General features: G+C 36.4%; 4 protein-coding genes and 1 long non-coding RNA gene across 10 annotated transcripts; 4 read left to right on the plus strand and 1 right to left on the minus strand.

Moving 5' to 3' along the window:
• The first annotated feature begins 155 nt into the window (after positions 1 to 155).
• Positions 156 to 4,255, plus strand: LOC111780292 (proteinaceous RNase P 1, chloroplastic/mitochondrial). Its single transcript, XM_023660655.2, has 7 exons — positions 156 to 1,935; positions 2,019 to 2,108; positions 2,185 to 2,366; positions 2,633 to 2,753; positions 2,893 to 2,961; positions 3,121 to 3,256; positions 3,768 to 4,255. The coding sequence occupies exons 1-7, from the start codon at positions 271 to 273 to the stop codon at positions 3,992 to 3,994; spliced, it is 2,490 nt and encodes an 829-aa protein (XP_023516423.2). The 5' UTR covers positions 156 to 270; the 3' UTR covers positions 3,995 to 4,255.
• A 270-nt stretch (positions 4,256 to 4,525) lies between these two features.
• On the plus strand, positions 4,526 to 6,931 carry LOC111780293 (putative protein ABIL5). Of its 3 annotated transcripts, none has more exons than XM_023660656.2 (9): positions 4,526 to 4,544; positions 4,630 to 4,724; positions 5,525 to 5,607; positions 5,689 to 5,836; positions 5,923 to 6,022; positions 6,120 to 6,156; positions 6,263 to 6,447; positions 6,596 to 6,666; positions 6,770 to 6,931. In XM_023660656.2, the coding sequence occupies exons 2-9, from the start codon at positions 4,644 to 4,646 to the stop codon at positions 6,875 to 6,877; spliced, it is 813 nt and encodes a 270-aa protein (XP_023516424.2). In that variant the 5' UTR covers positions 4,526 to 4,544; positions 4,630 to 4,643; the 3' UTR covers positions 6,878 to 6,931. The 3 variants fall into 3 exon arrangements, with proteins under 3 accessions (XP_023516424.2, XP_023516425.2, XP_086975836.1); XM_023660657.2 differs by having other exon boundaries at positions 6,278 to 6,447; XM_087119710.1 differs by lacking the exon at positions 4,526 to 4,544 and having other exon boundaries at positions 4,567 to 4,724.
• Positions 6,932 to 8,252: 1,321 nt separating this feature from the next.
• On the plus strand, positions 8,253 to 12,071 carry LOC111780123 (uncharacterized). Of its 3 annotated transcripts, none has more exons than XM_023660417.2 (4): positions 8,253 to 8,349; positions 9,197 to 10,790; positions 10,869 to 11,013; positions 11,253 to 12,071. In XM_023660417.2, the coding sequence occupies exons 2-4, from the start codon at positions 9,288 to 9,290 to the stop codon at positions 11,942 to 11,944; spliced, it is 2,340 nt and encodes a 779-aa protein (XP_023516185.2). In that variant the 5' UTR covers positions 8,253 to 8,349; positions 9,197 to 9,287; the 3' UTR covers positions 11,945 to 12,071. The 3 variants fall into 3 exon arrangements, with proteins under 3 accessions (XP_023516185.2, XP_086975731.1, XP_023516184.2); XM_087119605.1 differs by lacking the exon at positions 8,253 to 8,349 and adding an exon at positions 8,536 to 8,554; XM_023660416.2 differs by lacking the exon at positions 8,253 to 8,349 and adding an exon at positions 8,575 to 8,972.
• LOC111780126 (uncharacterized) lies at positions 11,418 to 13,196 on the minus strand. The gene is made up of 3 exons (XR_002812798.2): positions 13,059 to 13,196; positions 12,811 to 12,887; positions 11,418 to 11,558 (listed from the first exon to the last, which is right to left on the minus strand). It is a non-coding gene; the product is annotated as an uncharacterized LOC111780126 (long non-coding RNA).
• LOC111780124 (protein CONTINUOUS VASCULAR RING 1) lies at positions 13,108 to 17,211 on the plus strand. Of its 2 annotated transcripts, XM_087119606.1 has the most exons (7): positions 13,157 to 13,309; positions 14,136 to 14,188; positions 14,569 to 14,678; positions 14,960 to 15,127; positions 15,208 to 15,305; positions 16,534 to 16,660; positions 16,871 to 17,211. In XM_087119606.1, the coding sequence occupies exons 1-7, from the start codon at positions 13,157 to 13,159 to the stop codon at positions 16,966 to 16,968; spliced, it is 807 nt and encodes a 268-aa protein (XP_086975732.1). In that variant the 3' UTR covers positions 16,969 to 17,211. The 2 variants fall into 2 exon arrangements, with proteins under 2 accessions (XP_086975733.1, XP_086975732.1); XM_087119607.1 differs by lacking the exon at positions 14,136 to 14,188 and having other exon boundaries at positions 13,108 to 13,309.
• The last annotated feature ends 515 nt before the right edge of the window (positions 17,212 to 17,726 follow it).

Below are 17,726 nucleotides of genomic sequence, written 5' to 3' on the forward strand. Positions count from 1 at the left end.
GAATCATTAAATTAAAATATAATGAAATATACCAGGAAGATTAAAAAAGTTTATGAATGGGTAGGATATTTATAAAATTGAAAAGAGAAATTTTAATAAGAGAGAAAGTGTAGTCTAACTACTTTTAATCTAGATTATTATATGCCACGCAGAACACACACTCTCTCTCTCATTGCGCGGGGAAATTATTGATGACACGATTAACTTATCATCGTCCTGGAATTTGGAACCATATCAGCATCCCTGTTATGGTGCTTCAGACGCCCACAAATGGCGTCCTCTTTCTTAATGGTTGTACAGCACACCCACTCTTTCTCCTCCAACTCTCTCTGTAAGTTCTCACTTCTCGCCCTTTGTTTACCGCGTTTTCCCACTTTCTCTACTCCCAAACACACACTTTGTTTACTTAGAGTTGGAGAGGGAGTTGTAGGAGAACTTTCAACCACTAGCAGAGACCGTAGACTTTCCAATTCCATGATTCAGAAGCTAAACAAAAATGGGTCTCGTCATTTAGGGAATGGAAATGAAATACTCGTTAAGAAATGTGCGGAAGACCTTGTTTATTTAGAGGTGGAGGAGAGAGATGGGAAAAGGCTTGAGAGGGATAAAAACGCTAGGAATAGGAATGGCTCCGGCTCTGCTAATGGAATGAAAATGGGTGCTGGGGTTTCTTTCCTTAAGTCTAGAAGTGACAGTGGTTCTACAAAAGTTTCTAGGGGCGCAGGGGATGGTAGGAAGATTAAGGACAAGAGCAAGCGAAATCAGGTATTAGAGGAGAAGGGGAAATTTTCTGAAGAGAGTAACGATATCCCATTTAGAGAAAACTTGGATATGTTCTCGAAGACAGGGGATATTGCGGGCGCAATTGAATTGTATGAATGGGCTCAAAGGGAAGGAATTAAGCTGGAGCAATATCATTATGCTGTGATTTTGTATCTTTGTTCCTCAGCGGCTTTGGGTGTAATCCAGCCCCCAAAAATTGGTAGAGATAATCGAACTTCAAGTTCACTAACTTCATCTAATATGGGTTCTTTCCAAAATCCCATTATACTGGATGAACAACATTCCTCCAAAATTAGTTCTGTTTCAAAGAGTGAAAGTTATGAAAGGACAGAAACGAATGCCAAAAATGATGGAAGTAAGGAGAATATAGTTCATACAAATAGATCTATGGTGTCCAAAGCTCGGATTATTGATGAGAAGAGCTATTCAAATATTTTGGTAGATGAGGATTTTAAAAAATATGCTGTCGAGAAAGGATTCGAGATCTATGAGAAGATGTGCACAGAAAAGATCCCAATGAATGAAGCAACCTTGACATCTGTGGCCCGAATGGCAATGTCCATGGGCGATGGTGATATTGCTTTTGATATGGTGAAGAAGATGAAGCCATTAGGAATTAATCCTAGACTGCGGTCTTATGGCCCTGCCCTTTCTGCTTTCTGCAATAATGGGGAAATAGATAAAGCATTTGAAGTTGAGAAGCACATGCTGGAGCATGGTGTGTATCCAGAAGAGCCTGAGTTGGCAGCACTTCTAAAAGTTAGTATAAACGCGAGTAACGCTGAGAAGGTGTATTATTTATTGGATAAACTGAGAACAAGTGTAAGACAAGTCTCACCCTCTACCGCAGATCTTATCAGTACCTGGTTCAAGAGCAAAGTTGCTACAAGAGTGGGGAAAGTAAAATTGGATAGAACAAAAATAAAGGAAGCAATGGAAAATTGTGGTGGAGGTTGGCATGGATTGGGATGGTTGGGAAGGGGAAAGTGGAGTGTATCATCTACAAATGTTGGAAAGGATGGTTTGTGTACATCCTGTGGGGAAAGGTTAGCAACAATTGATCTTGACCCTATTGAAACTGAGAATTTTGCTAAATCTGTTGCAGCTATAGCCACACAAAGAGAGAAAAACTCAAATTTTCAGAAATTTCAAGTATGATAAGCCATTTGTGTATTGTTATTCACAATCTCTACATTCTAAACGTTATGTTGAAGGGTTTTTCTTTCCCCTTGTAGGAATGGCTTGAATATTATGGACCATTTGAAGCAGTGATTGATGCTGCTAATGTAGGCCTATTTAGCCAAAGAAGATTCACACCATCTAAAGTAAGTTATCAGCACACTGTTGTACTAACTGTTCTTTTGGTTCTTGTGGAGTCTCATTTCTAGCTCATTGCTTTAGGTCAATTTAATTGCCAACGGGATACGGCCGTTGCTTCCTTCAAAGAAGCGGCCTCTGATTGTCTTGCACAACAGGCGAATTACTGGACGTAAGATGGATGAACCAGTAAATAAAGCATTGATTGAGAAGTGGAAAAATGCTGATGCACTGTATGCAACGCCCACTGGATCAAACGATGATCGGTGAGAACTAATTCATCTTCATATATTAACTATGAATAGGAATCATGACTCTCCACAATGGTATGATATTGTCCACTTTGGGCATAAGCTCTCATGGCTTTGCTTTTGGTTTCTCGATTCCTTACTTATAAATCTATGATCATCCCTTTAAATAGCCAACGTGGGACTCCCTCCCAACAATCTTCAATGGTTCGATGGATAACATGTGAAACTTCTTGTTTTATTGATGAGTATATGAAGCATTTTGTAACTGACCTATTCTTCAGGTACTGGTTGTATGCAGCAATCAAATTCAATTGCCTAATTGTGACGAATGATGAGATGAGAGATCATACGTTCCAACTTCTTGGAAATGATTTCTTCCGTCGATGGAAAGAAAGGCATCAAGTGAGTAAAGCTCCTCCAAAGAGAACTCTTTCCGTAAATGAACGGGATACAGAATTGTTTTCTAATTTTACAAAAAATCAATGGCACAAGTTGTTTTAATGATTGGTGATACAGATGTGTTCTTGGTTTCTTATGACAGGTGCACTTTAGTTTCTCCGCTACCGGTCCAGTGTTTCACATGCCTTCACCCTGTTCTGTCGTAATCCAGGTCAACCTATATTACATTGAAAACACACAAACATGTCTGTGTGTGACTAGGAAGTAGGAACAGAAGAGATGTGTTGGCTTGTCTCTTATTGCATGTCTTTCGTCACAAGCTCAAGAATTAATATTTAATAATATATTTCATGGTAAAATTTGTTAACAGGAATCAGAGAATGGCCATTGGCATGTGCCCCTTGCTTCTGAGCATGGTTATGAAGAAGATAGAAAATGGCTATGTATTACAAGAGGGAATTCACAAGCACGCATGTTGAGGCGAGAGTCTCCCCTCAAAGTTGAAGGTACGTAATAATTCCTTCTCCCAGTAGTTCCTCATTGGAATACATTTAGCTGGTTGCTCAAGCTCTTCAGTGTGAATATGTTACCGTGTGTTGTCTTTGAAGTCATGGTTCGATATCATAATCGGCTTTTACATAAAATACGACAAGTCTTCGTCAAATACTGTGGGATCAAAGCCGTTGTCACACATGATTAATTGGTTGTCTGAGCATAACGCAACTAATTTAGTCATATGTTATAACAACCCAAGTCCTAGTAGATATTATCTGTTTTGGCTCTTACGTATCGTCGTTAGCCTCACGGTTTTAAAACGCGTCTCCAAGGGAGAGGTTTCCACACCCATATAAGGAATGTTTCGTTCTCCTCTCCAACTGATGTGGGATCTCACAATCCACTCCCTATGGAGACCAACGTCGTTGCTGCTTACACTAGATTTTATTTTGTGCCTGACCATTATTTCTGAATTAGATGTATACCTCTGTATAATCTGATCTGCTCGTTATCATTGAACAGAACCAGAACCGCAGCCTCTTCCTCTCAGCAAAGGAAGTTTGGGAACTCCGGCCGACGTCGAAATCAAGAAACAACCCTCAAGCCAAGTCAGAAATTCTTCACGTGAAAATTACAGAAGTCTCGAACAAATATTTTCTACAACTGTGTTCTTGAACAAATGCAACTTACTATCAGAAATAGAAGCCGCAGAGAAGCTTGGAGGCTGCACTATAGACTTCCAAATATGAAAGGAAAAAAAATAGGATTTCTTCCATTGTTGTCCACTATACCAATTTTTCCTTTTCCTTTTCCATTTCCAATCTCAATGCTGTAACTGTAACTCGGATATTCTTCATCTAACATATCAATGAGTAGTGAAAAGAAAGGGGAAAAGATTGATCATAAGAAAAGTGGTCACGAGAATGCAAGTTTCAAAATTTTGGCATTCAGCAACGAAACCCATTCATGGAATAGCTTCTTGCAATGGTAAAAGTTGTACCTTTTATGGATATTCGTGTAAAGAGGCTCTCAGCTGTTATTTACAAAAAAGAAAAAAAGGGTCGTGACGGTGTCAATCAGCTATAAGATACAAATAGAAGTCACGGGCTGAAACAATTCTGTCACTCTCTCTCTTTGTTTTTGATTCAGACTGTTGTCAAATTCTTTTCCTTCAATCGTTTTCGAACTTTATCTGTTATTGTTGTTGTTGTTTTTTTTTTTTAATATCATTCCAGGTTCGATTTGAAAATACGAGTCACGGGCCTACAGTCATTGTCTTTCTCCGTTTAGAGACAAAAGGCACCATCTCTTCCTCTTCTTTTTCGAAGATAAATAGGCATCCAGTGAGCTTTTACAGCCGTTTTAACTTATCAAATCTGTTCAGGCACGGTGAAGAGAATGCTGAGCTCTATATCTTCTAGTGGTTTGAATGCAGAATCAGAGGCTGAGGAAGCTACTTGCTTTCAGAATTCTCTCCTGGTACGCCTTGCTCCTTCACTCTTTAATCTCATCTTTTTGCTGGAAAACAAAAGTGCTTAGGCTTTTTCATTTTGGAACAAATTCAAAATCTCTGCAGAAAGAATACTAAGGAAGGGTATAATATGCTTGACTTTACTGGGTGTTTTTTGGGAACAGATTCGAACTTTCTACCCGAAAAGAAAAAAGAAATGGCGATATAATGAATGAACTTTACTGGGGTTTCTTTTTCTGGAACAGATTCAAACTCTCTGCAGATTTTCTGGGGTTATTTCCTTTTCTGCATTGGAATAAAGTCGAACACTCTGCAGAAAAATAACTAAAGGAACAGGCCAAGCCCAGTTTGTATTATATTGGTTGAGCTCTAAGGTAGTGGAGTAGAACTTAAAAGCATTTATGCACTTATTAATTAGAATAGTTATCGGAACAGGCTCTTCAACATACATTGATATATATAACTATTAGATTGACCTAAACCATTGTGTGGTAATCGGTAAGAGAAAGATTTATATATTATGTGGTGTGAGACCCACGTTGGTTGGAGAGGGAAACGAAACATTCTTTCTAAGAGTGTGAAAACCTCTATCTAATAGACGCGTTTTAAAAATCTTGTGGGAAAACTTAGAAGGGAAAGCACAAAGAGGACAATATATGCTCGCAGTTAAAAACTTTGAGAGAAAATCCGAAGAACACAGTTCTACTAGCGGTAGTGGGCTTGGGCGGTTACATCGGATCTCCAACACTAGCATAGCTTTTTTTTTTTTTTTTTTTTTTTTTTCCTTTTCTAATCATTTGAGTTTCAGGAACTAAAAGGATTGCGTTCCCAGCTTCATCAAGCGGCAGACTACTGTGAAACAACGTTCCTGAAAACTAATGAGCAGAATGAGTGAGTCTCTTCTCTTGACTTGCGTAAAAGCACTCCTGTTACATACCATGTGCCGTAAATGATACCAGCTTTCAACTGCAGAGTGGTGGAAAACACAAAGGAGTACTTATGCAGGGCCATGGTAGCTGTGGTAGACCATCTTGGAAGTGTAACTTCCAATTTAGAGACCTGCATTTCTCAAACCAATGCCTTCAACGACGTCGAGCTTCGATTGAACTGCTTAAACCAAGTACGTTTTCTCTGATTCATTATTACAACACTCATCCACACGTACCCTCTTCCATGTTCATTAAAAAAACCTTTGCTTTTCGGCAGAGGCTCCTCTCCTGCAAACAATATGCTCAAAAGCTTGAACTATCCCGACTACGTTGGAACGAAAACCTGCCCAGATATCATCCCCGCTATGTCTCACCCGGTAAGCATCTCGTTTCTCATCTCATTTAACCATAACAACGATCTAGAGCCATTCTTTTCAATGATTTCTTTCCATCATCCTGCTGTTCCTGTTCCAGTTAGTAACAGTGCTGAACCATTAAATCGAAGTTCAAGGTGCACCCTCTTTTTTCCCCCTCTCAATGATCATCACGCGTGTATATATACATATATATATATATATATATATATATAGCTTTTGTGTCTGATGGCTTGATTACAGTATCAACCAGTGCAGAGAGTTGAAAGATCTTCCGTTATCAAAGGGTGACATTTTTACAGAGAAGCCAACGCCGATTCTATTGTACAAATTCTACACTTATAATCTATCTCCTCCTAAAAACTTGACTCATGGATTCCCCTCAAAGAAAGATGAGAAGGAGAAAACATTAGATACACTTCAAAAAGGTGAAGATTCAATGTCTTCGCGTTAAAAGTTCCATCATGATAAGAACATCGTTTGATTCATTCATTTGGGTGTTTTCAAGATGAGATTTTTATGAAAAAGTATCTGATTCTTGAATGATATTCTTCTGTTTTCCATGGCTTCATCCAGCAATATTACCAGCTGAAGATCATGGGCTTTCAGTGCAATCAAAAGGTCCAAATCCTACGTTTTATTTCCAGGTACATACCCATGGTGATATCGAATGAATCTGCTTTAAAGCTTTTGAAAACTTTCCCATTTGAGTTATGTTCAATTGCTTTGGTTTTGCGTTTGGATTTGCAGGTTTCTCATCAGAAACGTGGACGCCATAGAAAATCAAAACTTGGGAGTGATATACTTTCCCTCCTTAAGCGAACTAAACAAATAGCTTCATTAAAAGATCATCTCTGAGAATGCTTTGTAATAATTCCTTCTGCATCAATGCATATCCTTTGTTCACTATAATATTAGCACAAGATCCAACACGTCGAATGAATATATATATATATATATATATATATATATAAAGCTTGATCTCGATAAGCTCTCTAATCTTTCAACTAAGGCACAGCTTGATGATAATTTTATTTGTAGCTTTTGGTCTTTATAAATTAAGCTTATAATGTTTTTGAAAAAAGAAATTAAAAATACATAAAACTAAAATTAAATGGTGATATTAAAAGGAGTTTATGATAATGTATTTGTTGTTTAAATGTCATAAAGTTAAAAATATAAACATTTAATACAGAATTTGTGATATAAATTATGGGTCCCATCTCCACCGCCATATGACACTGCAACGAACAAATCTATTAATTGGGGCATAAGTGATTTACTCAGCCTACACCAAAGCTTTAAATTTCTTCTTTTTCGAAAAATAAATATGCGCTAAATAAATTAAATAATTTTTAACATGTTCAAACATAAATATAAGAATGACCAATTTAAAAATAATTTATATAGATACTCTCCTTTTTTCTTTTTATATAATTATAATGTTTTCAGGCTAATTATCAAAATAACAAATTTGGAGTTAAATTTTTTCCATAATTTAAAATGGAAATTGATGGTTATCAGCAAAGGAAAAACTGAGATGACGTCAGTGAAGAAGCTGTAGTTAGATATAATTACCATTTAAGAGGGTTAATTATCTACTACTAATACACTATTATTATGATTACGTTTAAAAAAATTCACCCTTTTTAATGCTTCCTCCATGCTAGGAAATTGACTTAGCTCCAAATAACCCAAATACCAGCTAACCTACCTTTCATTCAATGCTACTAAATGATGTCTTTTCCTATCTATTTTATCAAATAACATAATCATAAAATTCCACTGATACGAAGAAAATATAGATCAAATATTTAATAGACATGTTCAATTTTTAAATCGCTAGGAAGAGACAACTATATATTTTTTGACAACAATTCTAAAAAGTATTTTATAATTTTGTAAACTTTAAGCTTAAAATTTTAAAAATTTCAATAATTTCGCGTATAATATAACATTGTTATTTATAATTCACATGTATATTAAAAAGATCCTAACTTTATGTCTAATATATATATATTTGGAAAATGTATCCAAATTCCTATTAAATAATTATTTTTGGTTCTGTTAGACAGAACTAATTTGCCTAAATTTTTAATTGAATAATAGTTTTAATAATAACAAGAGATTTGGAAGGCTCTTGTCTTCGGCTGTGTGTTTTTTTTTTTTTTTTTCATTAAAAAACGACAAAGATGACATAATTAATAAACCAAGACCCAGAATCCTGCCCTGTTTACTGGAAATCCAACGACTGCCTGCGAAGGTCAATACAATCGCCCAGAAAATTTAGTTGGGAAGGCATCACCTTAATCCTTATCATTTATTTCGCAGTATGGAAAGTGGAAAGAATATTTTTCTGTATTTACACTCTAAGAAATCACTTGTTTTTCCTGTTTAAATACTGTGTTTAAATACAGAATATTTTTCTGTATTTACACTCTAAGAAATCACTTGTTTTTCTTGTCTAAGAAATCAGAGCTCCATGGAAATCTGATAGTTTCGTGAACAAGAAGGGTTGCTCTGCTTATATTCGAAGTAGGCTGCCGTTGGATTTGACCTTCCTGCTGCCTGGTTTTGTTTTTCCTTCTTTTTTTTTTTTTAAAAAGAAAAACAGAGTTGCTGCTTTAGCACTCTGCAGCAACACGTATGGGAAAATCAAGTGTGTCCCATTTATGACAACTATGATCTTTCAACTATTTTCTTCTTCTTCTTCTTCTTCTTCTGTAGAAAAGAGAGAGAGAGAAAACCCCTTTACTCAAAGATTAAACTTCAGCTCCAAATCTTGAGCTCATTCCTCTCCCCGCCTCTGCTTTGAAACTCTTTGTTCGAAGTCAATGCACCGTCTCCTCTTTTTCTTTTAAGTTTTGTGCTCTGTAGCTTCACATGGGCGTCGGAATTCTCTGCAAATTTTGTGTCTTTTCTTCCTTTTGTACCGATTTCTCTTCTGGGTTTCGTAAGTTTTCTTCGTTTCACTCCTTTTTCTCTCTCAATTTCTCTCCTTTGTCTTGGTTTATGTGCTCTGTAGCTGTATGTTTAAATAAGTTGTTTTCGTATGAACTGTGATAAAATCTGCTTGATTACGTTATCGAGTTTGAAAATTTCAACCTTCTCACCGCGTTGTTTATTTATTTTGGCTCATCTGATGAACCATTTTGCTTTGTTTTCATTTGCACGCAGCCGTCCGAGCATTAGCTTGTGGAAGGATTGTTTATTTTTAGAAGCCAAGACCATGGAAGTATTGATGATTAGAAACTGAGGTTGGAGAAACATGCCTCTGGACGGTGTCAAATCAGTGGTTTATAGATCATTTATCACTTGTGATGATCCAAAAGGAGTGGTTGATTGCAATATATTCAAGATATCCAAAGTAAATTCTAAGAATTTGGAACGAAAGGTTAGAGGCCGTAGGAGAAGTAGAAATCCAAATAAGGTTTTGGTATCTCAGGTAGAGAAAGAGGAGCTGATCTCTAATGAAAAAGATGGCCAATCTTCTCTTCCATTCATGGAGGTCTGTCAAGGGGCTGAGAAGTTGAACCATATGGTTGGTTCATGGTCTAATGGGATGAGATCTGACAGGAAAACTGAGGAGATTGCTGAAGAATTGTTGGAAGGAACTTCAAGTTTTAGAGAATCTCTGATTATGCTGGCCAAGTTGCAAGAAACTTCGAATGAGTCGGTTCAGTTAAAGACGACGTATCGAAAAAGCTTTTCTTGTCATCTTGAAGATGAAAGTTTCCCAGTTGAGGTTCAAAGATCAAAGCTTTCTATACATGGTTCTTCCAGAAATGGACCTGATGAGGTTAGGAAGGTGATCAGAGACAACCTAGTGAGGCGAGATACGAAACGAAATGTTGCGGTTGGTGAAGAGTCTTGTTTTCATGATATAAATTTTGACTCAGGGTCGGAGATTCCATCGACAAGCTCGAGCAAATCTTCATTGATTAGTGACAACGTCAACCGTTGTCATGTTTCAACTTCTGGACAGAAGAATTTGAAACGTAATAATCTGATTGCTAAGCTTATGGGGCTTGAAGAAATTTCATCAAGATCACTGCAAACTACTCCAAAGGAAGGAACTTTGAGAGAAATACTTGAAAAAATGCCCTTCAACAGGCTTATAGAGAGTGACCCTGATAAAGAGTTTAAACTTCCTGGCTCTCACTCCTACAATCATTATGGTTCCAAACAAAGGTTGGAAAACGTACTACCAATTGTGTTGATAAAACACAAGCCTCTTCCACCTAATGTATTCAAGGAACACCGAGCACATGTCTCCTCGAATGAGGATGTTTTCAACCAACAAGCTACGCTAAGAAGCATGAAAAAGAAAGAACTTCAGGGTTTCGATCGTTTTGATTTCCATCGAGGAAGTTTGAGTTCGGATAAGTCGTGTAGAAGGCAAGAGGCTGAAGGGAAAATGCCGAAGCATAAAGAAGTAATGAAATTAAGAAAAGGTACTGTTGACGCTAAGAAAAAGGCTGCAGAGAAGTTGAAAAGATGTAGTCCAATGCCTGATATGCCCCATGAGAAGGAGCCAATTCATAAGAAAATTCTTACGTCAAAGAAATTGACTACAAAAGAAAAGGTTGTGTCAAGACCACAGCATGAAGAAAAAGTATCATCCACTAATCCAAGGAAGAACAGAACTCATAAACAACGAAGCCCCATTCCAGATTCTAAGCCGGGACGAGCAGTGAGACCGATATCTAATGATCGTGATTGCCAGAAAAAGGAGGCAGCAGTGCCTGCTCGTTCAGAAGTTAATTCATTTGTGAGTTCTTACCTATCCTTTAACTTTTGGTACACGAAACACTTTCAATTTGTGAGTGATACAAAGTTTATTTTACAGACTCACATGGTTGAAGCCAAGAAAGATCATGACAATACTGATACAAATGAAAGTGCTAACCTTCCAATAAATCAATATTCTACCACCCTTATGGCTTTAGCTAGTATCGAGAAAGAAATCGACGAGTGTGATACAAAGATTATAGGTAAAATTTCCATCACAAACAAGATTTGTTGCAATATCTACTGTTATTAATCATTCATCTTAAAGAAGTTCATCAACATAGAACCCCAAAGGGGAAAGCAAAATGCATTCATCTTCTATTCTCATACTTGCATGCATCTCATATATCTTCATCCAAGAGAGAGTCCAAGTGAGATTGAATAACTTTGCCATCGTCTAAATGTTTATGATTTATATTTAGTTTCATTCTACATCTTGTAGAATGCTGCAAGGAGAGCCCAAACTCTCACTCGTTATTGAGCCCCAAACTCGAGATCAACAAGAGTATAGACGAAGCTATTGATCCCAACAGTCATACCGAAACAGATATCGAGATCAACACGAGTATAGTCGAAGATATTGATCCCAACAGTCATACCGAAACAGATATCGAAAGCTGCGATCAAGGAACCAATCTGAAAGCATTGCTTTTGAGAAGTTCCTCATTTCTCTTTCATGTAGGGGAGCTTTTTGATCTGAATCTAAATGGTAGAACAATGGTGCAGGCAGCATCTCGCTGCAATGATCCTGAAGAAGCCCCCAATACGAAACCTTTTATTGATTGTGGTATCGAAATCGTCAAACGTAAAGGCCATGACGACTTACAAGTAGCCAATTCTTTATTGCTAGGAGATAGGTGCAAAACAAAGACAGAGATCTCTGTAGAAAAACTGGTGAAGGAAGTGAGCGACGACATCGACACTCTAACGAGTTACCAAACAATTCAGGGTGATAGTGTTGTTGTAGATACTGTATATGCAGTGTTAAGTAGAGACCTATGGTGCAAAGAAGCGATGAATGGAATGTGGGGTTTTGGTTGGAAGAATGGATCTTCCAGAAGTGAAAGAGAGGAAGTTGTGAATGACATAGAGAAACTGATTTTGAGTGGTCTGATTGAGGAATCCTTCACATAACAACAGAAAACTGTATCTTCTAGTTTGTATATACTAAAAGACTTTCAATTACTATACCCCTAATCTTTACATTTCCAATGCATACTCGAGGAAAAAGTTATCACATTAAAGCATGAACTTATGAACTTATGAACTCTTTTCGATCTTTTACAAAAGTCCATTGTTAACAAATATTGTCCGTTTTGGTCTATTACGTATCGCCCTTGATTTCGAGTTTCAAATTTTGAGATGTTACAAATGGTGTAGAGCCAGACACCGGTGGGTAGTAAGATCCACATCGGTTGGAGATGGGAACTAAGCATTTCTAGTGGAAACTTGGTTGGACCGTAGGTGCAATGATTTACACTTCTCCCTAGTAGACGAGTTTTAAAACTATGAGGCTAACAGCGATACATAACAGGCCAATGCAGACAATATCGGCTAGTGGTGAACTTGGACTGTTACACTTTGTGTTGTGAATGCATATCATTCCATTTAAGACGGAGTCCATATGATTACGAGGGGGGCACAAACGTAGGAACTTTCTCTCCTAGTTGATTGGTCTAACAATTTCTACGGTTTTGTGTGTTTTTTTCTTTGAAAGAAATAAGAACTTCTGCAGCAGTAAAAAGAACAGGCATCGAAATGGAATCTAAAGTCATTCTAAACCGGTGGACGCCATTATAGATGCAGTCGGAATCAGGTGGGGAAGGAGAAGGATGTGGGAGTTTCTTAGCATGGTGGAGGCCATCAACAAATTGGGCATTTAGCTTCAATTTGTGCGGCTATTTAGGAGAACAAAATTCAAGATTTAACAATGCAGTTGATATCAAATCAATGATTTGAGACATGGAAAATACAAAAAGCATACATAAACTGAAACTGACCCGACGATTTGCGACGCTTTGAGGAATAACAGGTCCCCAATTTCCCATCCCACACGCCATAGACGCCGACCTTCGTCCTTGTTGACAGGGAAAAAGAAAGAGTGTAAGAAAAAACGAATTATATAAATATATATATATATATATATATTTATTATTATTATTATTTTTTTTTTAAGTTAAAAAACTTTTAAAATTTAAAAATTAATCAGAGATAAATCTTAAAATATTTTAAAAATTCAGCCTCTGACTTCAAAGGGTTGCCTTGTTGCCGGTCTACTGTCTTCGGGGCGAAGGTTTTTAAGCTGCAGAACGCTGTGGCTGGGCTTTCCAATAGGGGCTGCCGTTAATGGCCGACGAAAAAGCGGCGATTGCGATCGCCAGCAGAGATAGAGAGCGAGATCTACAGCTTCTAATTCCCGTTGCCGGCTCGCCAAATGACGTTGCTGCCTCTTGTAAGCCGTCATCCTCTTCATCGTCCTCGCAGCAGACTGGACGCGAGGTATTCTTTACTTCTTTTCAATTCATTCTTTTACCTCCTGATCGTTGGAAGCTAGTCAGTGGTGTTGCTTGTTGTTATCTTGAAATTTCTGTGTGTCGCAGTCGATTTTAGGTTCGGTTTGGTTTTGTGTTAATCAGTTCAATCGTGGCAGTCGCCTTCCTCCTCCTCTTCTCCCATTTTTCTGTTTCTTCTCGTTCTTGTGTTGCTTGGTGGACTGTTTTTGTCATGGTTGGAGCACGAGTTCATCCTTATGTACTTTAATTATTCACTCTACCATATTTTATACGTTAGAAGTCTTACGCTTTTGGAATTATCAAGGTGTTTCTCCACTGTAGGGGTCAATTGATCCAATCGATATTTCTGAATTGTGGCCCTCAGAGATTATGTTTTAGATGCCTTGTGGTCGCTCTTGTATGATTCATAAAAAGGCACTCCTTCAAGAGTTTGATAACTTCACAATTCTTTTCGATTTTGAAAAGTTACCGATGGAATACTTACAACTGCTTCCTCTCAAAAGAAAAAAAAAAAAAAAATGATGGGAGTATTTACTTCAGTACGGATGTTGAAAACTCAAATCTTTTAAATGTCTAGTTTACTCTATGAAGTTATTAATACTATAGTTGGAATAGCTATGGATGTGTACTACACCAACTTAATTAGCTGATGGAGAATGTTGAAATCTTTTCTTTTTATGTATCAAGCTTATTTTAGCCTTTCTGTCATTTAAAATTGGAATAGCCAATTACTCGTTATTCAAATTTTCAATCAGTGTTTATTTTCTATCACCAACGGGGTTCGAATATCTATTTTTTCTCCTACTGTGCAGACATTTTACAGAGTTTTTAGGAGCTGGGCCTCAAAAAAGTTCATGACCGGATGGTTTGTTATTTTTTCTTTTCGTTGTAGTTAATTTTATTCAATGTTTTGATGCTAAGAAAACATGGCATATAAACTAAACTTGATAGGTAGCGTTTCTTGCATATGCATTGTAGCCATCGTTGCTAAAATTGCACTTTCAGGCTGCTGTTTGAAAACTGCAAATGAAAGTTTGTTCTATTTTTGTAATGGAATAGAGTTGTTATTTGATTCAGAAAGTATGTTCAGCAGGGTAATAGGTTTTGAATTGGAAGTAAATATTTATTTGTCTTCAACTTACCAGGATTTCCAATTACATTTGTTTGTCATTGTGCTAACTGCTGGGTGATAAGTGATAATAGTGTTTTAATACCTTAACGAGTTACCATCTGGCTGTTTTGCAGTGTCATTCTATTTCCAATTGCAATAACTTTCTATATAACGTGGTGGTTTATTCACTTTGTGGATGGATTTTTTTCTCCGATCTATGCAAAACTTGGAATTAATATCTTTGGTAAGCAATCTTTATCACTGAACACTTCGTCTCAACCCATTCAGTCCATGTGCAATTTGTTTCGTGTGCATTTTATACTACCTACATGAGTGATCATCGTTTTTTACCTCATCAATATCTGTTTTCTATTTGCTGCTCATATTCAGATAGGAAATATCGAAAATAATTATGTAAATGCTTATATTGCCAGATGATTAATGAGTGTTCGTTCATTGCGAAAACCTGTTAAATTGTAAATTTCAAAGTTTCTTATCATTAGCTTATTCTCATTTCTTGAATAGGTCTTGGATTTGCAACATCTGTATCGTTCATCTTCCTTGTTGGGGTGTTCATGTCATCATGGTTGGGTGCTTCTGTTTTGGCTCTTGGAGAGTGGTTCATCAAGCGCATGCCATTTGTTCGTCATATTTACAATGCTTCTAAGCAGATTAGTTCTGCTATTTCACCAGGTACATCTTTCGTAAGTGTATTTATTTAACTTGGTCAGGTTTATATATGAACCATCTATAATCTCGTCATTTTCTGTTAGATCAAAATACCAAAGCCTTCAAGGAAGTTGCCATCATTAGGCACCCTCGTATTGGTGAATATGCATTTGGGTTCATTACTTCAACTGTCACTCTCCAGGTACGTTATTTTGTGCTTCAATTTCTTTCAGTAACATTCTGCCTAACCCTAGGAGATAGTTTGGGTCACCTTCTAGACTTGTTGACATCCCGATATTTGTTGGTCATTTAATAAATCTCATTAGTCATTGCATCGCATGTGTATATCTCTATCTATCTCTCTCTCTCACACACACAATACAAAGGTGATTTAAAAATAAATGTTAGATTTTCTTATTGGAGCATATAATTGCAAATATATTACATTTTTATATTTCTTGATAAACATGACTGATTTGATTTATATTTAGCTGGTTTTGGAACCTTCACGAACATTTGTTACATGACAGCCTAGCATTACAGATATGTAACTGATTTCTACTTTGCGTTGGTTTCATATTGTGGGATATCTTCTTGCACGTAGTATTTTTACTGTAAATGTTATAATTTGAAATGTAAACTTGGTTCATGAAAACAACCAACTTCAACCTATAATACCCTTATCACTTATCACACATGGATCCACATGCTTATTTCGAACATGAAAATCATTGACATTGTGGGTATAGCAATATGTTTTATCGAATAATTTATGTATTCATATCTAATTTTGTAGAAATGATATTTCGTTATTATATCTCTGATCATGCTTTTTATACATGCTTCTTAGCATTTTATTGATTTAAGGGTTTATTTTATTTTTATGGTTCTCGTGAATCTATCTTCAATTTTATATCTTAGATTCTTAGTTTTGGTTAAAAATTTATATTAATATTTTTTTCACCGTTTTTAAAAATTGTATGAATGTGGATGGGCTGCTAACCATCCGTGGGCAGCCCGAACCAGTGTTTTTAAATCGTGAGGTACCAAAAAAATGGGTGTTTTTTTTATGAGTTGTCCAATTGAAGAATGAAAATAAATCAATAAGAAGGTAATGAAAAGTTCAAGAAAATTGGAGATTGCGGAGGAAATTGAACATTTTCTAAGAATATTTCTTAATTTCTCCCTACAACTTTAAAAATGAAAAAAATGGCCTTCATTTGGCGGCAAGATGAGCTTTTCAGATGAGTGGCCTTAGGTGAGGATTAAGTTGCCAAATACTACTTTGTGAACTGTTTTCTTTTTATGTTTGGGTAACTTAATTATGTTCTTAGTCATGTTGCACCTTTTTCAACTGCCATAACCTGTAATGCACAGGTGCTGCGAAGTTTATATACTGATCAACCCCCCCCCCCAACTCTAAATGACAGAGTTATTCTGGAGAGGAGGAGCTGTGTTGTGTGTACGTTCCCACCAATCATCTTTATATCGGTGATGTTTTCTTAGTCAACTCTCAGGATGTTATTAGACCAAATTTATCAGTTCGGGAGGGAATCGGTGAGTTCTTCTGTTTATGTCATTATCTAGTTTGACCTGAATTTCAAATGAACTAAAAGCCCCCAATTTCAACCCCCTCACACACACACACACACACACAAGTAATAATTTAGGAAATTCAAGGGTTGATCAGGAATTATCTTTCTATCTAAGAGGACATGACTTGTAGCTTTCTAAGAGTAAAAAGGAAACTAATTACTTAAATTGCAGAAATCGTCGTGTCTGGAGGCATGTCGATGCCACAGATACTATCCATACTGGATTCAGATATCCGGCCAATTGATGCTAGAAGACTGACTAGAAGCTGAGACCGAAGATGTAGAATTGCTGGCTGCTAATCAATATACGGTTTTGGGGATGACAATTTAGTTGCTCTGCCTGGCTGGGCTCAGAACCTTTAGTCGGCAAAGCATAACTTATAATAGAAATTTGTTTCTCGTAGTTGAAATTTAATGTCATAAAAAATAGTTGTTGATCCAGTATAGTAGGAAATGGATGTGCATTAGAACTTCTCTTCATTCTAATTCAATCGAGAGTGTTTACTTTCTTCTTCTTGGTGAGTCACATAGTTCTGTTGCGTCAGATGTATATTTGAGACTGTACATATTTTGCAGCGATATATCGATGCACTATGAAACACGTCAACTCAAAGATTTTTTGGATAATCATTTTTTTTTTCAATACTCATAACATACATTTCTCATATGATCTTAAAGAAATAACCATATTAGCAGCCTGAAATCTTCGACATTGTGAATAAAATAAAGTCGAAGTTCAGTTTCGTTAATGTATTTTTTGACATATCTTCTTATTGACTTCTCTTAGCAATGATTTTTAAATAGATATATTAACAAAAAAAAAATTACAAATTTTTATGTACATCAATATATTCATAAAAATCATTTAAATCAATAAATAAGGGTGTATTTAATTAAGGATCTAAAATGAAAATTTGGAAAGGAAAAAAAAAAAAAAAAAAACCATATAATACAATTTTTTAGGGTTGCTCCGGTGAAATCGCAACTGTTCGTTCAATTTCATCCAACGGTTAGTCAAGATTTCAGGT

This window comes from Cucurbita pepo, chromosome 18, assembly GCF_057944985.1.
Source record: "Cucurbita pepo subsp. pepo isolate OVF chromosome 18, ASM5794498v1, whole genome shotgun sequence".
In the NCBI taxonomy this organism is placed as follows: Eukaryota; Viridiplantae; Streptophyta; class Magnoliopsida; order Cucurbitales; family Cucurbitaceae; genus Cucurbita; species Cucurbita pepo.